General features: G+C 34.1%; 1 protein-coding gene across 2 annotated transcripts; it reads left to right on the top strand.

Moving 5' to 3' along the window:
* The first annotated feature begins 1,351 nt into the window (after window positions 1-1,351).
* LOC131144114 (disease resistance protein RPV1-like) lies at window positions 1,352-21,625 on the top strand. Of its 2 annotated transcripts, none has more exons than XM_058092511.1 (5): window positions 1,352-1,981; window positions 15,247-16,354; window positions 17,543-17,968; window positions 18,470-20,086; window positions 20,239-21,625. In XM_058092511.1, the coding sequence occupies exons 1-5, from the start codon at window positions 1,509-1,511 to the stop codon at window positions 20,785-20,787; spliced, it is 4,173 nt and encodes a 1,390-aa protein (XP_057948494.1). In that variant the 5' UTR covers window positions 1,352-1,508; the 3' UTR covers window positions 20,788-21,625. The 2 variants fall into 2 exon arrangements, with proteins under 2 accessions (XP_057948494.1, XP_057948493.1); XM_058092510.1 differs by having other exon boundaries at window positions 1,358-1,981; window positions 15,244-16,354.
* The last annotated feature ends 809 nt before the right edge of the window (window positions 21,626-22,434 follow it).

Below are 22,434 nucleotides of genomic sequence, written 5' to 3'. Positions count from 1 at the left end.
GTTACACATTTAGAGTAGTTTATGATAAATTTAACGTGTATAATGTTTAAATAAGTCTTCAGTATTATGCTGTTTATCTTGAAATTTTTGCTGCTTTGTAAAGAAGATCGTTTGATTGTGTCTTCACCATAGGCATTTGGATAGTGACTTGTATATATCTCTCCTTGGTATGCCCAAAGTATCCTGTACAAAATATTTTGATCAATATATTTACTTTTAACGATAAAAAAAAAAAAAACACTTGTAAAGCTCTTTAGGGGAAAGTGATTCATCAGTCTTGTAAACTCACTAACTTTTGTAATGGTGTTTAGCTTATAAATCATACAACTAATAAATCTTTAAAAAGATTAATGACTTTTTTTCAAATAATAAATCCAAAAGACAATCAGACAGCTAGTCATTCGTTATTTATTCTATATTATGAATTTATAATTTTTTGTGCATTTCCAAACTTTATAATAATAACATATCTTTTCCATAAATTATAAAACTTGATGTTTTGACCATTGTCTTTTTACTAACTAAACCTAAATTTACTTTAGTAAAAAAATATAAATTGAACAAATGGCCCCTAAAATCTCATATTGGTGGCAATTTCGAATATATTATGTACATAGTTGTCTTCATACTTCAATTTATCCTACCGTCGATCTCAAACTGTCAAAATAGTTTCAATAATCCGACCGTTAGTGTCACTTGGGATCTTGAAAGGAACGCCAAAATATTACACTGATAGTTTCCAAAATATTGGTATTATATAAAACTTAATTGATAGTTTGGGGGATGAATATGGGATTTAATAAAAAATAATCCAACAACGAAATATAAAACTTAGTTAATAGTTTGGGAACTATTAATGCAATCTAATTGGTAGGATGACTAACATTGTGGAGCTATGACGTTTCGTTCAAAATTTTGGGTTTACGAAATTGAAATCAATTTTTGAATTGCTCCATGTGTATATACACACTAGCTATGTGTGTTATAAATCTATAAATTTTTATTTGTAGGAGTTAATGGAAAGTTGAGAAGGAAATAAGAAGGGATAATTTTTTTTTAAAGAAAAATTAAAAAACTAAAGTAAATTTATAAGAAATTACTAATATACCAATAGTTTATAAATATTTTAATTAAAAATTAACTTATAAGATGGGTAGTATTTCAAGAAAAAAAAAAACATGCTTGTTGAAAATCCTCTGCCTGTACCGTACGATTGGATTCAAAATCAGAGTCGTGTTTGGCAATTGTCAATTTCATTTATTTATTTATTTTACCTTTTGTCTTGATTATTTATTTATTTTTAAAAGCATGGCAACCCGCAACAGTTGATTCCCACCAGAAAGCACGAAGACCTACGCAAGGAATGTTCGGCGACGTCAACAGTCTAATTATTAAATAAAGCAATGCTTCCAGTCATCTCCCGACGCGCGCTCAGTCTAATTATTAAATAAAACAATTCTTCCAGTCATCTCCCGACGCGCGCTTTTTTTCCGGTGAAAGACCACAACATGGGGAGCGAAACGACGTCGTCGATTCCGGCTTTCCGAGTCAGGTGGGACGTGTTCCTGAGCTTCAGAGGCGAAGATACTCGCGACGGCTTCACCGACCACCTCTACTCCGCGCTCGAGAGGAGCGGCGTCCGAGTCTTCCGCGACAACGACGCTCTCAACCGCGGCGACGAAATCGCTCCGGGCCTTCTCGACGCGATCGAGGACTCCGCCGCTGCCATCGCCGTCATCTCACCGGACTACGCCTCCTCGCGATGGTGCCTGGAGGAGTTGGCCAAGATCTGCGACTGCCGGCGGCTGATTCTCCCCGTCTTCTATTGCGTCGATCCTTCCGACGTGCGGCGTCAGAGGGGACCCTTCGAGGATTCATTTCGGAGTCTGAGGGAAAGGTTTGGGGAGGAAGTTGTGGCGCGGTGGAGAAAAGCTATGGAAAAGGCTGGAGGAATCTCTGGTTGGGTTTTCTGCCGGAACAGGTATGGGATCAGGATAATTTCCCATGAAATTTAGTTTACATTTTCTAAATTTAGCTCGGAGACAAACCGTAGAAAAAACTTGCCATGTTTTCTAATTAGGAAAATGCTATTCGTGCTCAAAATTGTTTCTCTTGTGCTTGATTTTTAACATCTTTTTTTAAAGAAACTTTCTAATTTTAATTTTGAGGAATTGGGCACTGACCGGAAGTTGTCGGGCCAAGGATGATGAAAAGTTTGTGTGGCACCAGCATTCTATTAATTAATTTTTTGCATTACTAATGCAAACAGCATCAAGGAAGAAGGGAAAACTCACGTTAAGACTTCTTAATTCAAATCTAACTCTTACCTGCCTTTTCTGTCCTAGTTTACGCAAGCTTAAATTACATGAAATTACACATAAATCACAAAAATACATAGAATTACAAAAAGAGATGAAAAAAAAAAAAAAGAGGAAACACCCCTAGAGCACATGCTATTACAAGCAAACCCCCAAATACACATAATCACTAAATACAACAATCCCTAACCCAACAAGGGTCTACTCATAATTCGGCTTATTGTTCTACATCAGTTATAGAAAGTGTGGGATCGAGGGTTTTGTAAGAAATGAGACGTGACTGTGCTTTGTAAAAGATTTATAATGTTTGAATATATATATATATATATATATCTCTGTGTGTGTGTGTGTGTATTTTTACATTTTATTTGCAATTTGATGGGTTAACTTATTCTTTTGGGTTAAGGCATAAAATGTCTGTATTTAAATTATAATTCCTAAATTTTATTAAAAACATAAATATGATTATAAATACAAAGTAGTTTAAGTATATTTATGACACTAATTTTTATGCTTGTGTACTAATTTTATATATTTATTTGGAGACACTCTATCCTTGTGAAATTGCTTATTGAACACCAAAATTTTTTAATTATAATAACTGAGGTCCTTGAACCCCAAAAAAAGAATCGGATGTATGTAATATATACAATAAAAAATAATCTAAAACAAATTCATTCAAGAAGAACGACATAAAAGTGTAAAACAAGCATATTATCAAAATATGCATTTATCAATATTAGCGCCAATTTCAAAAACCCAATATTTGTGGAGGAAAAAAAAAAGGTAAATATTTTGTTTGACAGATTTATTAAGTGTTGATTTTCATCTACCTTATTTTAATTTATTGCAATGTCACTGTAGTGTTTTTTTTTTTTTTTTAAAAAACAAAATTGATTAAAGTATTAAGGATTAAATAAATGAGAAGTTAAATCAAATCAAGTTTGGAGAAGGATCTGGGTTTTAGTATTTAACATAAGAGAAAAGAGTAAAAGAATATTTGAAATAGTTTTTATAAGATATTTTAGTAATATTTGTACAACTCAATAGAAGACGGCTAAGTGGCACAACATACAAATTGATCATAAGAGACCTTAAATTCAAATTTTCAAATAGGATGTAGAGGGATTTTAGAAGAAGCATCATAAACTTCTCCTATTCTAGTACGTAATCTCATTATAAAGCTAAGATTCTAAATGATCTTTGGGGGGGGGGGGGGGGGAAAATATGGTATTAATGAAAAATCTTGATGAATATAGAAATATTAAAATAATTTGGAGCACCATGCCTTTGGGTCCACTAATTAAGATTTGATTTTAAAAAAAGAAAGGGGAGATTTTGTTAATTTTTTGTTTAAATGATGGCCATAAGAGTTTGAATCCTCCTGAATATGGGTGTTGGGCGTCTATTTTGACCATACTTGAATGGGATTGTCTCAATTGATCCCTTTCCCCATTTTTTGATTTGTGTAGAGGGAGAGGAATGGAAGAGCCTTTTTAAAGGAGAAGATATTCCCCTCGTGCACTTCTTGGAGACGGATTAGTAGTTGAACCAGTTGGTTTAGTGGGCTGCATGGGCTGTAATGTTTGAATGTATGTACCGTCTTAGATTTTTCCAAACCATGACTTATACTTGATATATGTCATTCTTTTTTCAATTTGGCTTCCTTCTTGATGTCCTTCAATGAATTCATTTTTGTACTCGAAGTGATAAATAAAAAAATCATCTTTGGTGCAAACATGAGCAAATTATGTGAAGCATGAAGTTGTTTTAGGTCATTTACCTTGAAAGAGTGAATGAAAATAGGGGTACAATGTAAATTATACTAGTGGGAACTAAATTTTTTATCCCATTCGAATTTTGAAGATTTTTTTTTTCTTCCTTTCCCTATTGAATGGATTAAAATTCAAAATTTTTGCAATCCCTATTGTGAGACAAGTAACAGAGACCTAACAAAATCTATTGTGGATGACACATCAACAAGAAGCAATTACATTAGCAGGGTCTAAACTTTTGCTATATTTCTATTTGAAGGATTGAACATTTTTTTTTTTTCTCAGGTTGTTGCACCAAATAATTATGGCAAGTTCATTCCTTGAAATGAAAATTGGATAAAAGTTTTGTCCCTAAAATGAAAACAAGATAAAAGTTAATAGTTCTGACTAATATAATTGACTAATATATGGGCTTTAGCAGAAAATCTTAAGAGAATTTTGGGAAGATGCGGATAGTGTTATTCAGGGGGGGATATCAGGGATAGAGAAAATACTCATAGGAGCTGATTTGAATGACACATTGGAAAGGATGGTAAAGGTTATGAGAGGATACATGGAGGACATGGATATGAGGATAAAAATGAGTTTGGGGTTATAATAATAGACTTTGCCATGTGATATGAACTTATTACAATGAATAGTTTCTTTAAGAGATAAGAACATTTAATAACCTTCAAGAATGAACAAAATAAAAGTCAAATATATATTTTCTTAGAGTTTTAGGGTCAGATATGTGTATTAAAAAGATAAATAGAAAGGATAATAAAAATTAGTGCAAATGAATTAGGTGATAGAACCTAAAGGGAGAAAATATGATAAAATTTAAAGATAAAATGATCAAAGATGGCGATTGGGGTGTAGACACAAAAACTCTTTGGAGTAGGATAGTTAGTTCTATTAAAAAGCTAGCAAGAGAGATTTAGATGAATGAAGAGGAGGATTCTCGAATGGTAAAGAAAGGTGGTGGTGAGGTCAAGATGTAAAAAAAAGCAGTAAAGACAAAATGAATTTGGTAGAAAACATGCAAAATGTAGAAATATAGACAACATTGAAAGTATAAAGGGGTGAGAAAAGATGCAAAAAAGGTCATTAGTGAAGCTAAACACAAATTATATAATAATTATATGTTAGATTAGATACAAACGAAGGGGAAAAAAACGTATTTAACTTGCTAGAGTTAGAAAAAGAAATAACAATGACTTAGGTAATGTAAAATGTATAAAAAAATGGATGTCATTGTCTTGGTTAAGACATGACAGAAGGATTGCGAAGTTACTTTAGTAAGCTATTTATTGGAACCTGAGTAGACAGCTTAGACTTAGAATTGAAAAATGACGAAATGACTAAAAATATGAGATTTATCTGTAAAATTAGAGTTAATGAAGTTAAGCTTGCATCAAAAAATTAAAAAATGGAAAAACTACTTGACTGGATAAGATTCCATATTGAACTTTGGGAATGCCTGTGTTAATGAAATTATATGGTCAACTAATTTATTTAACATAATTATAAAAACTAAGAAAATTTTGGATGAATGGAAGAAAAACATTTTAAAACCTGTGTACAAAAATAAAGGTGATATTCAAAATCATAATAACTATTGTGGAATTAAATTTAAGAGTCATATAATGGAACTATCGGAAAGGGTAGTTGAACAAAGATTAAGGTTAGAAATGAGGGTCTTTGGAAATCAATTTGGTTATGTACCTAGAGATCTACTATAGAAGTTGTATCTTTTAAGAAGATTAATGGAAAAGTTTAGGAAAAAGAAGAGGGACTTGCACATGGTTTTTATTAAGTTAGAGAAATTTTATGATAGGGTACTGAAAGTCAAGGAGTTATGCCAAGAGGGGGAGGGGGGTGTGAATTGGGTTATTAAAATTTTCTTTTACTTTTTTTTATGAATTCTTAACCTCTTGCTTTAACAATCACACCACAAAAACTTAATTGAATAATCAATCCACAAACCAATATTCAATCAATCGAATAACCAATCAACAACTAAACCAATTAACCACAAAATACCAAATCAAGATATGATATGTGGCTCTTTGGTAATTTTCAGCTTTTGCAAGAACCCAAGGTATTTGTTTGTAGCCCTGTATATATGAATGAAATTTGCTTGCTCTCTCTCAACTGATTTCCGCAAACAATTAAACAACTTACTCCATTTTTTTGTTTCCGTAAAAGTTTATCAAACATACTTTCTTAAGTTAAGAGTCTTCTTAATCTTGGTTTTTAATTTCAGCAATCTGCGCTTTGTATACACACCACACAATATATATAAATTCTGAAAGTAAAGAGAAGGATAAGAGTGAGAATGAGATTTTTATGAGGTTCGGCTTATCCCCAGCTTACATCCTCGCCTTAGGCCAATACCACATAAGGATTCCACTATAGCACTCATTTTCGGGCGGAGCAAACCTTTACAAATCCCTCCTTAAGGGTAGAGCCCCTTCTCCAAGCGATACCCCTCGCTTGGTCACTCTTTCAATATACTAGAGCAACGCCTCTCCAAACGATACCCCACGCTTTGTCCAACAATCCAAACAATACTTGAATCGTCAAAGAACTACAAAATAAGAACAAGTATTGGTGTACAAAGACACTCTCACAATAGAGCTGATTAGTACAAGTTTAAGCACTAATATACTTCAAATTAAATATCAAATAGACAATATGAGGCTCAAGAATGAATATCACTGGAGGTTCTTTGAAGAATTTGAGAAATTCAGTAGCAAATTAAGAACCGTAGGCTTTTGATCAGCAGAATATCAGTAGTATTCTTCAGTAAGAGTTTAAGCAAGAGAGAGCTTTAGAAGAGTTTGGAATTTCAATGCTTGAATGCTAATTGTAATGCTTGGTGTGTTGAATTCCTTGGGTTTAGGGAGTATTTATAGAGTTTTAGAAAGTGATTCCTTGTTTCCCACGTTACTTGGAGTGTCCCCCAAGTTTTTACAACATTTAGTTTTGAAAATTTTATTTTTAGAATTTTTCCGTTGCTGTTTAAATTTAAATTCTCCGCAGGTCAGTCGACTGGGTCACTCGACTGGGCTTGTTTTGTATGGGGTCAGTTGACTGGGCCAGTTGATTGGATCCATTCTATTTGTCTAGAAATTAAATGAAATAATTGTCAGTCGACTAGGCTTTCTGATCAGTCGACTGGACAGTCAATTTTTCACAACTTTCATGTTTTTAATACTTTGAACCCTTGATTTTTGAAAAACTCAAATGTGGCTTTAAAAGTCATTTTTCGGGGTTTTCAAAAATTGGTCTTTAAGTCTATATTGTATCCTAAAGAGCTTCATATATCTATATTAATATTGATTGAAGTACTTACATATGACTTCTTAAACATAGACACTTTAAGCACTGAGTCTTCATGCTTTTTCCATTTCTTGTCCATCTTGACTTCATGCTTCAATATACTTTAAGCTTTTAGCAAGTTTTCTTTAATATTTATGCTCTCATGATTTTCAAGTTTTATTTGATCATCTTTGAATCCATACCTTAATATTCTTTAAGCTTTATTTGATCATCTTTCTTTGGAGTATAAGCTTTCAATGATCCTTGTGAGCACTTGACCTTGTATTCACATACTTGAGTCCTGAAATATCATCACTTAACCAAATATATTAGGTTCCTTTGTTTTTTTTATCATCAAAGTAAGATTTTAAGCCTTGTAAGGTCAACAATCTCCCCCTTTTTGATGATGACAAACAAGAAGCAAGAAATTGAGTAAGCCTTAAAAAGACCCCCCTTACAATAAGCATCAACTTAACAATATTTGCAATATCAAGATCAATTTCAATATTAATTGTAATATTATCATGCTCATATATCAAAATCACATCATTCAAGATCAAGATCACATCATTCAAGATCAAATACTTTTATAGTTGAGCCAATATACATGCTTAGGTATGCAGTATTATGCTCAATTTTTGCCCAAAACTTCTCCCCTTTTTGACATCAATAAAAAAGAGTAAGATATCAAGAAAAACATATAAATACTAAGGCAATGAGCAACCAGAAGCAAAAGTATAGATCTAGTGAAGGCTCAAAATAGAAACTTTACATTTAACATGCATAAAAAGATAGATAATAAGTTCCCAAAGTATGAGAAAATACAAAGGATTGTATTTCATAATTTCCAATGATTTTCAGTAATGAACATAAATCATGATATCATTATTTATCAAGTCTAACTCCCCCTGAATGAAATATATTTCATATTCAATAGGTTTATAATTTCATTCTTGAAGTATAAACTATGTATTTATGAAGGTGTCAAGATTACCAATCATGCTTTTAAATTTATCATGCCATGCTCAAATATCAATTAATTTCATGTAAGTGCTCATGGATACCAATATCATATCAATATTATCAATATCAATATTAACAAAATGATTAAACTGAAAGAAATCTTATGCTAAGGTACTAAGGACCAAAAAATTTCGCATTTAGATTGCAATAACAAGATCCATAAGCCAGCATTTATCATAACATGTTTATCCATTAGTCAATCATGCAAGAGATATATAATGTGATCCATCATTAGCATGTAAGCTGATACGGTCAAGAAAATTTCATACTCATATATCAATATCATATCAAGATTCATGCTCAATAATTTCATGCTCAAATTTGCAATGTATAGTGAGCCATAAATCATCAGTATAACTCAAGTCATTATCATGTCTTTGGTAAGATCAAGATATCATACATGTCAGCATTTTAACATAGTCATAGTTCAGTATTTAGTTCATATTATCATATCATTAGTATCTCACCACATATGCATATCAGAATATCAGCATTTAGCATGTAAGTATGTAGCATATCAACATATCATATAAGCATGGAGCATATTATGATCATTTGTGCATTGTGCTACAATTTTGCTCAAATTGTTCTCATGTTGCTCAAGTATCTCTCATTTTTAATATCTCTCATTTTGCTTAACTACCTCTCATTTTGCTCAAATAACTCTCCCTCTTAATCAAAATACTCATGCAATAAGCTCAATGTGCTTCAAATTTTCTTCCTTTTGATTTCATATGAATACCCAAAATTCATATTGCTTCCCAAATCTTAATACTTTCTAAGTTGAGCCTTGTACGAATCATCCTATGATTTTGGCCAACAATGTCATTTTTGTTTTTATTTGTTTCAATACTATAGTTGTCAATAAGCTCTTAAACTCTTCTTTGAAACTGTCCATTTCAGCTAGTTCAATATCCTTGTATTGAATTGGTTTAAGTAGCTTTCTTAATTTCTAAAAGGGAATGACTAATCCTAATATCTTTGGAGTCCTTAGTTTGTGAACTAGGCTTTTTATCTAGGTACCCATACTTTCTTGGGTTCAGATGGTTTAGAAGAAGTTGATTCTTTTATTCTCCAAACTTGTCTAATTTTCACATCTTTCCTCTTTAATGGACATTCAAACTTAATGTGTCATTTCTTCTTACGTAGAATACAGTTAGTGTGAGTATAAGCATGAGAGGAGGTGCTAGCATAGTCTTTGGAGGTTTTCGTAAAGTACCCCATATAGAGGTTTTTTTCCTTGTATTTTCAACTCCATTGAACCCTATGCCATCTTTATTCAAAGACATTCTTTGTGCACCAATCATTTTATCAAAGTTCTCCTTTTCTTTAGTAAAATTGTAGATTATTTTAGTTTGATCTTCAATTTTTCTTTTAAGATCACCAATTTCTGAGTCTAGTATATTTTTGCCCTTTTCTTGTAGCTTTACTTGGTCTTGAGACATCTTGCTAATTTTGTTCTCTAGTTTAGAAAAATATTGATCTTTCTCATTATCCATGGAAGTTTGGGATCTTATATCTTCTAATTCCTTCATCACTTTGTCATTCTTACTTTCTAATTTCTTAATTTTTAAATTTTTTCTCTTTCAGCAAGTTTTTGAGATTCCGATTTTTTCATTACAACTTCATTCTTATTTTTCAATAATGTGTATCTTTTAGTCATTTTAACTAGAACTTTATGAACTTTGAATAGTTCACTTTGTTGTTCTTCATAAGATGACATACTTTCATCAATGGTTTCATTAGATGAATCACTACTATAATCATTAAATGATTTGGATGAGGAGTTTTGTCCTTCATCATTGTCTTATGTCATATAGCAAGTAACCTCTTGATCACTTGATTCACTTTCTGAACTACTTGTATTAATATTATCCCATGTAGTGGCTTTCATTGTTCTTTTATTTTTCTTTTTGGAATCTTTCTTAAGTTGTGGACAATCTAATTTTATATGTCTAACTTTCTTACAATTATAGCATGTTGGAGGTTCAACCTCTGTTTTCTTTTTACCGATTTCCTTTTCTTCTTCTTCATCTGATTTTGAGTTCCGGATTTTTCTTGTAAATTTATTCTTCCTTCTAAGAATTTTTGCAAGTTTCTTGGATATGAAGGCTATTTCATTTTCATCCATCTCTTCTTAATCTTTATCACTAGAGTTTTCGTTTGATGCTTTAAAAGCAATGGATTCCTGAGCTTTAGATTTTTCACTTTTTTCATTCATAGCCATCTCATACGAGAGAAGAGATCCTATGAGTTCATCTAGTGAGGTAGTATTAAGGTTTCTACTTTCTATTATGGATGTAGCTTTTGGTTCCCATACGGGTGGAAGTCCTCTAAGGATTTTACGTATCATTTCATAAGTGGAGTATGTTTTTCCTAAAGCGTTTAAGGAATTTATGATATTTGTAATATACATATTTGTGATGGATTCATCAGGATTCATCCTAAAAGTTTCGTATTCACGAGTCAATATATCAATTCTATTATCTCTAACATCAATGGTACCTTCATAGGTTACCTCTAGTTTATCCCATATTTTTTTTGTAATTTTGCAAGCCATGACCCTATTAAATTCATTAATGTCAAGTGTACAATATAAAACATTTATAGCACTAGAGTTGACTTGCAACATTTTATGGTCGATTTCGGTCATGTCTTTTTCTTCCTTAGGAACTTCTTTTCCATCTACTAGTTTTGTAGGGATTAAGTCACCATGTGTGACAACCTTCCAAGCTTTCCAATCCATAGTTTGAAGATAAATCCTCATTCGTTGTTTCCAAAAGGTGTAATTAAGTCCACAAAAGATAGGTGGTCTAGTTAAGGATTGATCTTCTCCAAAGGGAGCTACTCCTACATGTGTCATATAGATCTTTATATAACTATTTTTTAAGATTTGTTATAACACGACTCTAATACCAATTGAAAGTCAAGGAATTATGCCAAGAGGGGGGGTGAATTGGGTTATTAAAATTTTCTTTTAATTCTTATTATGAATTCTTAATCTCTTGTTAATTTAACAATCACACAACAAAAACTTAACTGAATAATCAATCCACAAACCAATATTCAATCAATTGAATAACCAATCAACAACTAAACCAATTAACCACAAAATACCAAATCAAGATATGATATGCGGCTCTTTGGTAATTTTCAGCTTTTGCAAGAACCCAAGGTATTTGTTTGTAGCCTTGTATATATGAATGAAATTTGCTTGCTCTCTCTCAACTGATTTCCGCAAAAAATTAAACAACGTACTCCCTTTTATGTTTTCGTAAAAGTTTAATCAAACATACTTTCTTAAGTTAAGAGTCTTTTTAATCTTGGTTTTTAATTTCAGCAACTTGCGCTTTGCATATACACCACACAATATATATAAATGCTGAAAGTAAAGAGAAGGGTAAGAGTGAGACTGAGAATTTTATGAGGTTCAGCTTATCCCCAGCCTACATTCTCGCCTTAGGCCAATACCACCTAAGGATTCTACTATAGCACTCCTTTCCGAATGGAGCAAACCTTTACAAATCTCTCCTTAAGGGTAGAGCCCCTTCTCCAAGCAATACCCCTTGCTTGGTTACTCCTTCAATATATTAGAGCAACGCCTCTCCAAGCAATACCCCACACTTGGTCCAACGATCCAAACAATCCTTGAATCGTCAAAGAACTACAAAATAAGAACGAGTATTGGTATACAAAGACACTCACAACAGAGTTGATTAGTACAAGTTAGCACTAATATACTTCAAATCAAATATCAAATAGACAATATGAAGCTCAAGAATGAATATCACCAGAGGTTCTTTGAAGAATTTGAGAAACTCAGTAGCAAATTAAGAACCGTAGGCTTTTGATTAGCAGAATATCAGTAGTATTCTTTAGCAAGAGTTTGAGCAATAGAGAGCTTTAGAAGAGTTTGGAATTTCAATGCTTAAATGCTGATTGTAATGCTTGGTATGTTGAATTCCTTGGGTTTAGGGAGTATTTATAGAGTTTTAGAAAGTGATTCCTTGTTTACCATGTTACTTGGAGTGTCCCCCAAGTTTTTACAACATTTAGTTTTGAAAATTTTATTTTTAAAATTTTTTTGCTTCTGTTTAAAATTTAAATTCTCCACAGGTCAGTCGACTGGGTCACTCGATTGGGCCTGTTCTGTATGGGGTCAGTCGACTGGATCCATTCTATTTGTCTAGAAATTAAATGAAATAACTGTCAGTCGATTGGGCTTTCTGGTCAGTTGGCTGAACAGTCAATTTTTCACAACTTTCATATTTTCAATACTTTGAACCCTTGATTTTTGAAAAACTCAAATGTGACTTTAAAAATCATTTTCCGGGTTTTTCAAAAATTGGTCTCTAAGTCTATATTGTATCCTAAAGAGCTTCATATATCTATATTAATATTGAATGAAGTACTTACATATGACTTCTTAAACATAGACACTTTAAGCACTAAGTCTTCATGCTTTTTCCATTTTTTGAGGTTTATCTTGACTTCATGCTTCAATATACTTTAAGCTTTTAGCAAGTTCTCTTTAATATTTATGCTATCATGATCTTCAAGCTTTATTAGATCATCTTTGAATCCATGCCTTAATATTCTTTAAGCTTCGTTTGTTCATCTTTCTTTGGAGTATAAGCTTTCAATGATCCTTGTAAGCACTTGACCTTGTATTTACATACTTGAGTCCTGAAATATCATCACTTAACGAAATATGTTAAGTTCCTCTGATTTGTTATCATCAAAATAAGATTTTAAGCCTTGTAAGGCCAATTGGTGCTTAGGAAAGTTCTGTGGTTGATTTTAAAAGAAGGGGCACTTGTAGTAGGTATGCTAGTGTGAGGACTGCAAGTGAAGAAGTTAGGAAATTTCTAATCACAATAGGGGGGGTACATAAAGATCTTATTTGAGCCCTTATTTTTTTTGTTTTAGCAATGAATGAACTTATTAGGAGTATCCAAAATGAGACTCCATAGTGTATGTTGTTTGCAGATGATACTGTCTTGGTTGATGAAAAACTAGGGATGAAGTGGAATATAAGTTAGAATTATGGAAAGAAGTTTAGAATCTAGAGGTTTTAGGATAAGTAGAATTAGACAAAATATAGGAAATGTAATTTTAGTCACATAGGAGGAATATTGGAGAAAATATTAAACTTGATGGTCAAGAAATCAATAGAGCTAGTAGATTTCGATACCTTGAATCTATTTTGTAAGTTGAAGGAGAAATTGAAGATGTAATACATAGAGTTAAAGTAGGTTGGGTAAAATGTAGAAGTGCTTTGAGTGCACTTTGTGATTGTAGGATACCCTTAAATTAAATGAGGAGTTCTATAGGATGGGTGTAAGACTAGTTATGCTATGTGGATCAAAATGTTGGGCAACTAAGAAACAACATATCCATAAAGTAAAAGTTGTTGATATGAGAATGATGAGGTGGAAGAGTGGTATAACATTAAAAGATAAATTAAGAAATGAAGGCATAGCTCCTGTAGAAGATAAAGGAGGGGCGACTGAGATGGTTTGGGCATGTGCAACGTAGGTCAAATAGTGGGCTAGTGAGGAGAAGTGAGTGAGTTAATTATTGTGAGGGGCAATAGAAGAGGTGGGGGATAGATCTAAAATAACTTGGAATGATATAGTGATAAGGATCTAATAGCTCTAAATTTGTCAGAGTAAATTACCTATGATCGTGTAAATTGATGAAAAAAGAATTCATGTAGTCATTCCTGCGTAGTAGGACTTAAAGCTTGGTTTGTTGTTGTTGTTTGCTTTCATGTCATCCACATCGGATAGCTTCTTTCTAATGCGTCATCCACATCATTTTTAGGTCTTTTTTACTAGTTGGAGGACATTCCCTAAAATTGCAGTAGTTTTGGTGCTTAATTCCTCCAATAGGAGGGTGGAAAAAGATCAGTCCCCAAAATAAAATACGGTAAAAATTTAGTCCCTGCTAGCGTTGTTTACCTATAAAAATTTTGCTTTGGCCCAAAAATCTTTTGTTTATTTATTTTATTATTATTATTGGATGATGGAGAAACCATAGAAGCAAGCATATAAAACCCCCATAATGGCACACGCCTCTTAACCCTCTTCCGTTCATGTCTCGTTGGGGCTGAAACATTGGGCCTTGTGTTTAAATGCCAAAAGTGTTTCTAACAACCCATCTTGAGTTATTTTATTTCTTTTATTTAATATATTGTTTTCCCTTTATCAAGATATGGCGGCACTCAAAACACTTCTAATGGCTTTGCTTATGACTGACCTTTATTCTGTTTTTCATTCCAACACTGGAAAGACCAATGCTTTTTCTTAAAGTTATTGGCTTAGTCATTTTCACTTGTGATAGTCTTATATGCTTAATATTTCTTTATTAAAATCTTGAGGCAGAGACCAACGCAGAATAGATTAAGAGAAATGTTGACAAATAATATGGTATCTCTTGCGTGGTACCAAGGTAGCAAAGGATGGGATGGTTGTCTAAGTTGGTTAATTGATAAGGAATTAATTTGCAGCCAACTTGACAACTATTGAACTGTTATGAGAATTATGAACCAACAAAAAGAAATAAATGGTTTTATCCACGAGGGATTATGGTCACTTCTCCATCTTATGGCAATTACTCATTTCCATCTCGCTACCTACTTTGTTCATGCATTAATAAATGCATATCATACAACTGTGATATCATACAACTGTTTACTTTTTTTGGACATATCATACATCTTTCTTATTCCTCTTTCTTCCATTTAACTGTAACAGTTGTTTATTCACATGTTTGTGGTCCTATTTTTTTTTAATGCCCTTATTGATCATGTTTATTAGCAGTGAAGAACAAGAATTGATTCGTTGTCTAGTAAAAAGGGTTTTAACTGAATTAAGCAATACACCATTGGCTGTGGCTACGTATATCGTTGGACTTGATTCTCATGTAGAAAAATTGATGGATCGATTAACTGTTAAATCTGGTGGCATCCAAGTTTTGGGGCTTCATGGAATTGGCGGAGTTGGCAAGACTACCCTTGCTAAGGCTCTTTATAATAAGCTTGTCACTCACTTTGAGCACCGCAGTTTCATTTCAAATGTTAGAGAAACTTCAGCACAGGAGAACGGTTTAGTGGCTCTTCAAAACAAAGTTATCAATGATCTTTCTATGGGTAAGATGTTACCTGTATACGGATATGATGCTGGTATAATTGCAATCAAACGGACTGTTCACGAGAAGCAAGTTCTTGTTGTTTTAGACAATGTTGATGATGTGAGCCAACTGAATGCACTAGCTGCCAGCAGAGAATGGTTTTGTGAAGGAAGCCGAATCATCATTACCACGAGAAATCAAGAAGTTTTACTTAAGCATCAAGTGGACATGCTCTATGAGGTGAAAGAGTTGGATTCCTCTGACTCATTGAAACTTTTTAGTTACCATGCACTTAGAAGAGAGAAACCTACAGAGGACTTCTACAGTCTGTCCAAGCAAATTGTCTCTCTTACAGGAGGATTGCCATTGGCTCTTGAAGTTTTTGGTTCCTTTTTGTTTGATAAGAGGAGAGTGGAGGAATGGAAAGATGCTCTGCAAAAGTTGCAACAAATTCGTCCACATCATCTTCAAGACCTTCTAAAGATAAGTTTTGATGGGCTAGATGAACAAGAGAAGTGTATGTTCCTTGACATTGCGTGTTTATTTGTTAAAATGGAGATGAAGAGAGATTACGCAATTGACGTGTGGAAGGGCTGTGGTTTCAGTGCTGAGACGGCTGTCAATGTCCTTACAGCAAAATCTCTCATTAAGATCACTGATGACAGTGAGTTTTGGATGCATGATCAAGTTAGAGACATGGGAAGACAAATTGTTCATAATGAAAACCTTGTAGATCCTGGTATGCGCAGTAGACTCTGGAATCATGATGAAATTTTACGGGTCTTGGAGGCTGAGAGGGTATGATTGATTGCGTGATTCCTCTTCTAGTCGTCTCTATTTCTTTTCTTATGTCAGTTTAAGATTTTAAATTTACAGAAAACATTTAAATCATGCTGCAGTAATACAAGTCTGTAAAACTTGTTTGAGTAGTTTTCTTTTAATCTATATGTCTAGCATGTTTTGGCAAGGCTGTGTTTATTGTGACGACCCTCCCCCTACCCTCGCAAAGCAGGGAGCCTTGGGGCCTGGAGACGCCTTTTGACTAGCAAGTTTTGGTCCAATAGGTCTTTTCATGTGGCACAAAATAATTAAATGCTCACACATGCCAGAAAAAGGCAAATTCATCCTTCAATTACATAGGGAGCATGTGTAACCAGAGACAGTGCTTTCTTACTTGAGGGAGCAAATTATAGAACTCTGTAATTTCTATTTGCATTTAAGATCACTATTGTAAAACACTATAGGCTGATCCTACAATACAACACTTACGTTCATGATTGCTAGCCCCCATGTGCGCGCTTTGTGCATGCTTTGGGGGCCCTTTGTCTTTATTTAACAGATATTATGTTATAAATACGGAGGCAAGGGGTATGTTTGAAAATCAAAGATATAGAGTAGGTACATTTTTTAAGAAAAAAACATAGTGGTTAAAACAATGGTGGAACTGGAAAGTGATTTAGAGTAGAAATGGTGCTTCATTTAATTAGAACTTTCTTTCAATGTCATTTTCATAATTGTTTAATATGTAGTGATAAGATACTGATAAAATGTAGTTTTAGAATAAAATATGGAGGTCAAGGAATTTATTGAAAATAAAAATTTCAGACGAAGCAGCTGGGCAGGGCCTTTGCTTAATTATAGCATTGATAAATACATTTTAATTTTCATTCCCACTCTTCTATTTAGAGTTCTATAGTAAGGAGAGGAGAATTTTGGTTCAATGTCAGTTCAATCTAGTCCTAGAGAAAATTTTGTTGCTTCTTCTTTTAACCCTATCCTCCTGTTTTCCTCCCTCCATCTGGAAAAGAAAAAAGTAGTCATGTTGTTTGATTGTTTATGCTTTCCCTTAGTGTTTTTGGCTGTGGGAGATGTTATCTGTCTCACATATTAAATACTACATTTTAGTGCTCAATTTCTGATTATTTATTCCCTCTTTTACTTGGCTCTTTTTGAACTTTTAAATTTTTTTCCCATACAATTTGTTAGGGCTCGAAGCATGTTGAAGGGATCATTCTAGACTTTGAAAATAAGAACTTTGTAAACCATCTTACTGCTGAAAAAATTGCTTGGAATGAATTTTGGAGAGCACCTAATTTTGCATCTGCTGTTATATACTTGAGAGAAACTCTGAAGAAATGTTTTCACCATGACATGGAGGAACGGGAAGAGATGTTTTACACGAAGCCATTTGAATCTATGGTTAATCTAAGATTGCTTCAAATTAATCATGTGAAAATGGAAGGGAGTTTCAAGTATATGCCTGCTGGTCTGAAGTGGCTGCAATGGAAAGGTTGTCCTTTAGAAATTCTTCCGGATAACTTTTTTCCTCGAGAACTTGCTGTTCTCGATCTCTCAGAAAGCAAGATTAAACATTTGCGGAACTGGAGATGGCGGAGTTCGCATAGGAACCAGGTTTGTCACACTTCTCAAGCACAGTATTTTGGTTGTCTTATTAATGATCTGACTTAGTATAATTTGGAATTCATTGATCATCTAAGGTGTAAGAATTTCTACAATAATTTACCATCCCCAGATCACAACAGTCATATTGCAATTTTTGAAATCTAAATTATAATATATTTTATTTTATCTAGAGGCTACATGACTCATAATAACCTGTTTTATGTGATACTATTGTCAGAAATGACTGTAGGACTTGACCACAGTCTACCTGTATAAACGCTTTAGGACTCTGATGCTGCATGTTTCCTTGTTTTCCTCACAATTTTTGAATGCTGTCATGAAGTTAGTGTTCAGTTACAAAATGGTTTGTATGTTCCAAGGCTTTTTTGTATGTTGTTCTCCATTGTTGTCATCTGTATTTTTCCCTGTCCTGGTTTTCCATATATTTCAATCATATACCCTGTGATTTTGTTCTTGTTTTTCACTGAATGAAAACTTCTTATTTGTCAGGTAGCTAGGAAGTTGATGGTTTTGAATCTCCAGAGTTGTCATAATTTAATTTCTATTCCTGATTTATCTGGACATCAGTCCCTGGAGAAGCTTATTCTAGCTGGTTGCGTTGCACTGAATAATATTCATAAATCAGTTGGGGATCTGAATACTTTACTTCACTTGAACCTGAGGGACTGTCCAAACTTGGTTGAATTCCCAAATGATGTCTCTGGGCTGAAACAGCTTGAAACCCTTATCCTTTCTGGTTGCTCAAAACTGCAAAAATTACCAGAGAACTTGAGCAGCATGAAATCATTGAGAGAATTTCTTCTTGATGGAACTGCTATAGCAAAGCTACCAGAATCTATATTCCGTCTTACAAAACTTGAAAGACTCAGTCTAGAGGATTGCCAATCATTAAAACAACTGCCCATTTGCATAGGAAAGCTGACTTCTCTAAGAGAACTCTCTCTTGATCACTCTGCATTGGAAGAAATACCTGCTTCTATTGGATCTTTAAAAAATCTAGAAAAACTAAATTTGAGGTGGTGTAGATCACTCACTGCAATTCCTGATTCTGTTGGCAATCTCAAATTGATGACAGAATTTCTGCTTAATGGAAGCTCAGTTAAAGAACTGCCTGCTTCGATTGGTTCGTTATCCTATTTGAAAAACTTATCAGTTGGAGAATGTTGTTCTCTGGGTACATTGCCTGTTTCCATAGATGGATTAGCCTCCATGGTGGAGCTTCAGTTAGATGGGACTAACATCACATATTTACCAGATCAAATTGGCGCCTTAAAAATGCTTGAGAAGCTGGAGATGAGGAACTGCAGATCTCTTAGGTCATTGCCAGAATCAATTGGAAGCATTTTGACTCTTACCACATTGAACATGGTGGGTGCAGCAATATCTGAGCTGCCAGAGTCCATTGGGATGCTGGAAAATCTCATCTTCTTAAGATTGAACAAATGCAGAAAGCTTTGCAGGCTGCCAGCTTCAATGGGAAAATTAAGGTCCCTGTGCCACCTTTTAATGGAGGATACTGCTGTGAGAGAATTGCCTGAAAATTTTGGGACACTCTCAGGCTTAATGATATTGCACATGGCAAAGAGGCCTCATCTGGAGCTGCCTCAAAACATTGGACAAGCAGAGGTCAAAATTCTCAGTGGGCAGGAAACACCAGAGCTTCTTGCACTTCCAACAGCTTTCACAAATCTCACCTCATTAATAGAATTAGATGCTCGTGGCTGGAAAATATCTGGAAAAATTCCTGATGATTTTGAGAAGTTGTCATCTTTAGAGATTTTGAATCTTGGACACAATAATTTTTTCAGCCTTCCGTCTAGTTTGCGGGGCCTTACCATTCTTAAAAAGCTTTTGTTGCCCCATTGTAATAAACTGAAATCTCTCCCTCCCCTACCCTCAAGTTTGCAGGAGCTAAATCTTGCACATTGTACTGCTTTAGAAAGTATTTTTGATCTGTCAAACCTGAAGAATTTATGGGATTTGCACCTTGCAAACTGTGAGAATTTAGAGGATATTCCAGGACTTGAAAGCTTGAAGTCCTTGAGAAGGTTAAACATGAGTAGTTGCAGTGCTTGCTCTACTGCCGTTAAGAGAAGACTTTCTAAGGTTTCTCTCTCTCTCTCTCTCTCTCTCTCTCTCTCTCTCTCTCTCAACGCACATACACACACTTGTATGTTGGAAAAATTACCCATTCTGACCCCATTTCTAACAAAATTTCAGAATTTTTTTTGTTTTGACATGACAGTTCTAACATGCAGGATGCTTTGAAAAGATTTTTCTGTCTCAGTATTCCTGGAAGTGAAATCCCAGATTGGTTTTCAGAAGGAGCAGTCCTTTTCTCACACCACAGAAACCTTGCCATTAGAAGTGTGATTATAGGTGTAGTTGTCTCTCTGAACGAGCAAACATCAGATGATTCAAGATTTCAACTCCCTATAGTAGCTGGCATTGAAGCACAAATCCTCAGACTGAACAAAATAATATGCACTGTCACACTGAACCTGATGGGAGTTCCCAAGATGAATGAGGATCAATTTTACATGTGTCGGTATTTGGATCATCAGCCACTTGTTTTTAACTTGTTAGATGGTGATGAGATACGTGTGGTGGCACGAAACCCTCCCATCATTAAAGGGGTTGAGGTGAAGAAGTGTGGGATTTGCCTGGTTTATGAAAATGATGACGATTATGATCAAGATGAAGATTTATTGGATGATAGCCAACAAACTGTGTCGGGGAAACTAGAAAATTTTTTCCACCCTTCTGAAGGAGTTAATGTTGCCTCTACCTCTGCTTGTAAAGTTTGAAGAAACATGCATTAGATGGAAGTGAAAGAAGGAATATTATGAGGTTCCCTTTTTTGTGCCCTCCTGTCATTTGGGGTTTGCCCATTGAGGTTCAAAGCTTAACTCACCATCTCTATCCAACCAGTAAAAAATAGCACGGGGTTCAACTCAGTGATCTAATGCCATAATGTGATATTGGCAATCCAGTTCAACCAGCCATGGTAAAGGCCACAATCATAATATTATTGTGGGAAAAGAAAAGACGATGTTACTGCTTAACATGCACTCTGCTGATCAGAGGATAGAAAGCTTTGCAATTCCGATCTTCACCTGAAAGGCAAGAGCAGGGCAGGGAGAAGAAGAGAGAATGGAAATGTTGTTGCGTGTTTCAAGCTAGGCTAATCAACCAAGCAGCAAGTCCTTGAAGCTTCCATTGACTGTTAATCAATGGTTTGTTGAACTAGTGTAGCGAGAACCATACAAAATCTTGCCGTCGTCTCCGAAAGAAACAATTGGTATGGGTGCTCATGCTGCAATGGACAAAATGGATGCCTGCGAGCAGCTTGGTGTGGAGGTTGGAGGGTAAATATTGGGATATAAGTATCAGAGAAATGTTCTGCTTCCTCATGACTCATTTTCTTTTGCAATTATCCCACCATTTCTCATTTTCTCCCCAAGGAGACGCTCTATGTGTAGTTGCATACATTATACGAATTGGTTCCAGAGGAAACATTTTCGTTTAGCCCATCTTGTTAGTGTTTTTTTTTTTTTCCTCTAATGTAATTAGCCTGCTCTATTTATTAACAAATGTCAAAGAATAAATTCAATGCACAATGAATAAATATATTTCTAAATGTCATATCTTAATCTTGGGCCAATTTTAGTGTCCACTGGATACCTGGTTCGAGATGCATATCTTGAAAAAGAAGTCATTGCCTCGTCCAACGTCCTTTCCTTTTCAGTAGTCAGTTTGAGAGCCAAAACAAAAAGCTTAAGAAGCAGCTGACCTTGATCGAGTTCAGACGAAACCTCTTCATCTACCAATTGGCACAAGTGTGGTTGACTCCACCTTAGCCTGCAACCTGTTTGAGGTTCTGGCAAGTTCTTAAAATCCATTAGTATTGTCATCAATACAATCCTAAAATGTAATAAATATCCCTCTATTTGTAGTAGTTTTCATGATTGTGTAATCAGCCAAGTCAGAAAGACACAAATTAGTGTTTTTTTTTTTTTTTTTTGGTCCAAGAAAAATGATTTTCAATTACGAGGCTATAGACCCATTTAATAAATTATTAACCACTAGTAGAGACACGTGCAATGCACGGGATTTTATTTCATGGCATATGTTGACGTGTCATGATTATGAATTAGTAATGCCCATTTTCAAAACAATCCCTTTCATTGTGTGACTAATTGCCAAATTTTGATAATATATATTTTGAAAACTTTAACAAACTTGCAAAATTAATTTTTGGAATCCATTTAACTCAACAAGACATCCATTCCAAATATTTCAATTTTCTAATGATATTTCATTGAGAAATTAGTTCACAACTAACAACTTAAAACATGAAAATACAAAAATATAAATCAAGTAGACATTTGACTTTGATATTGCAATTTAATCAAAAAAATGAATTAAAATTATAAGGTTGTATACTCATCCAT

The sequence above is a fragment of the Malania oleifera genome, chromosome 12 (genome assembly GCF_029873635.1).
Source record: "Malania oleifera isolate guangnan ecotype guangnan chromosome 12, ASM2987363v1, whole genome shotgun sequence".
In the NCBI taxonomy this organism is placed as follows: domain Eukaryota; kingdom Viridiplantae; phylum Streptophyta; class Magnoliopsida; order Santalales; family Ximeniaceae; genus Malania; species Malania oleifera.
This window is presented reverse-complemented; position numbering and strand designations above follow the sequence as displayed.

Excerpts from the sequence above, each read along its gene's own strand:
- LOC131144114 (XM_058092510.1), top strand. The coding sequence starts at position 1,509 with ATGGGGAGCGAAACGACGTCGTCGATTCCGGCTTTCCGAGTCAGGTGG. Across the intron at positions 1,982-15,243 it reads TGGGTTTTCTGCCGGAACAG|CAGTGAAGAACAAGAATTGA; the intron begins GTATGGGATCAG and ends CATGTTTATTAG. Across the intron at positions 20,087-20,238 it reads TTAAGAGAAGACTTTCTAAG|GATGCTTTGAAAAGATTTTT; the intron begins GTTTCTCTCTCT and ends TCTAACATGCAG.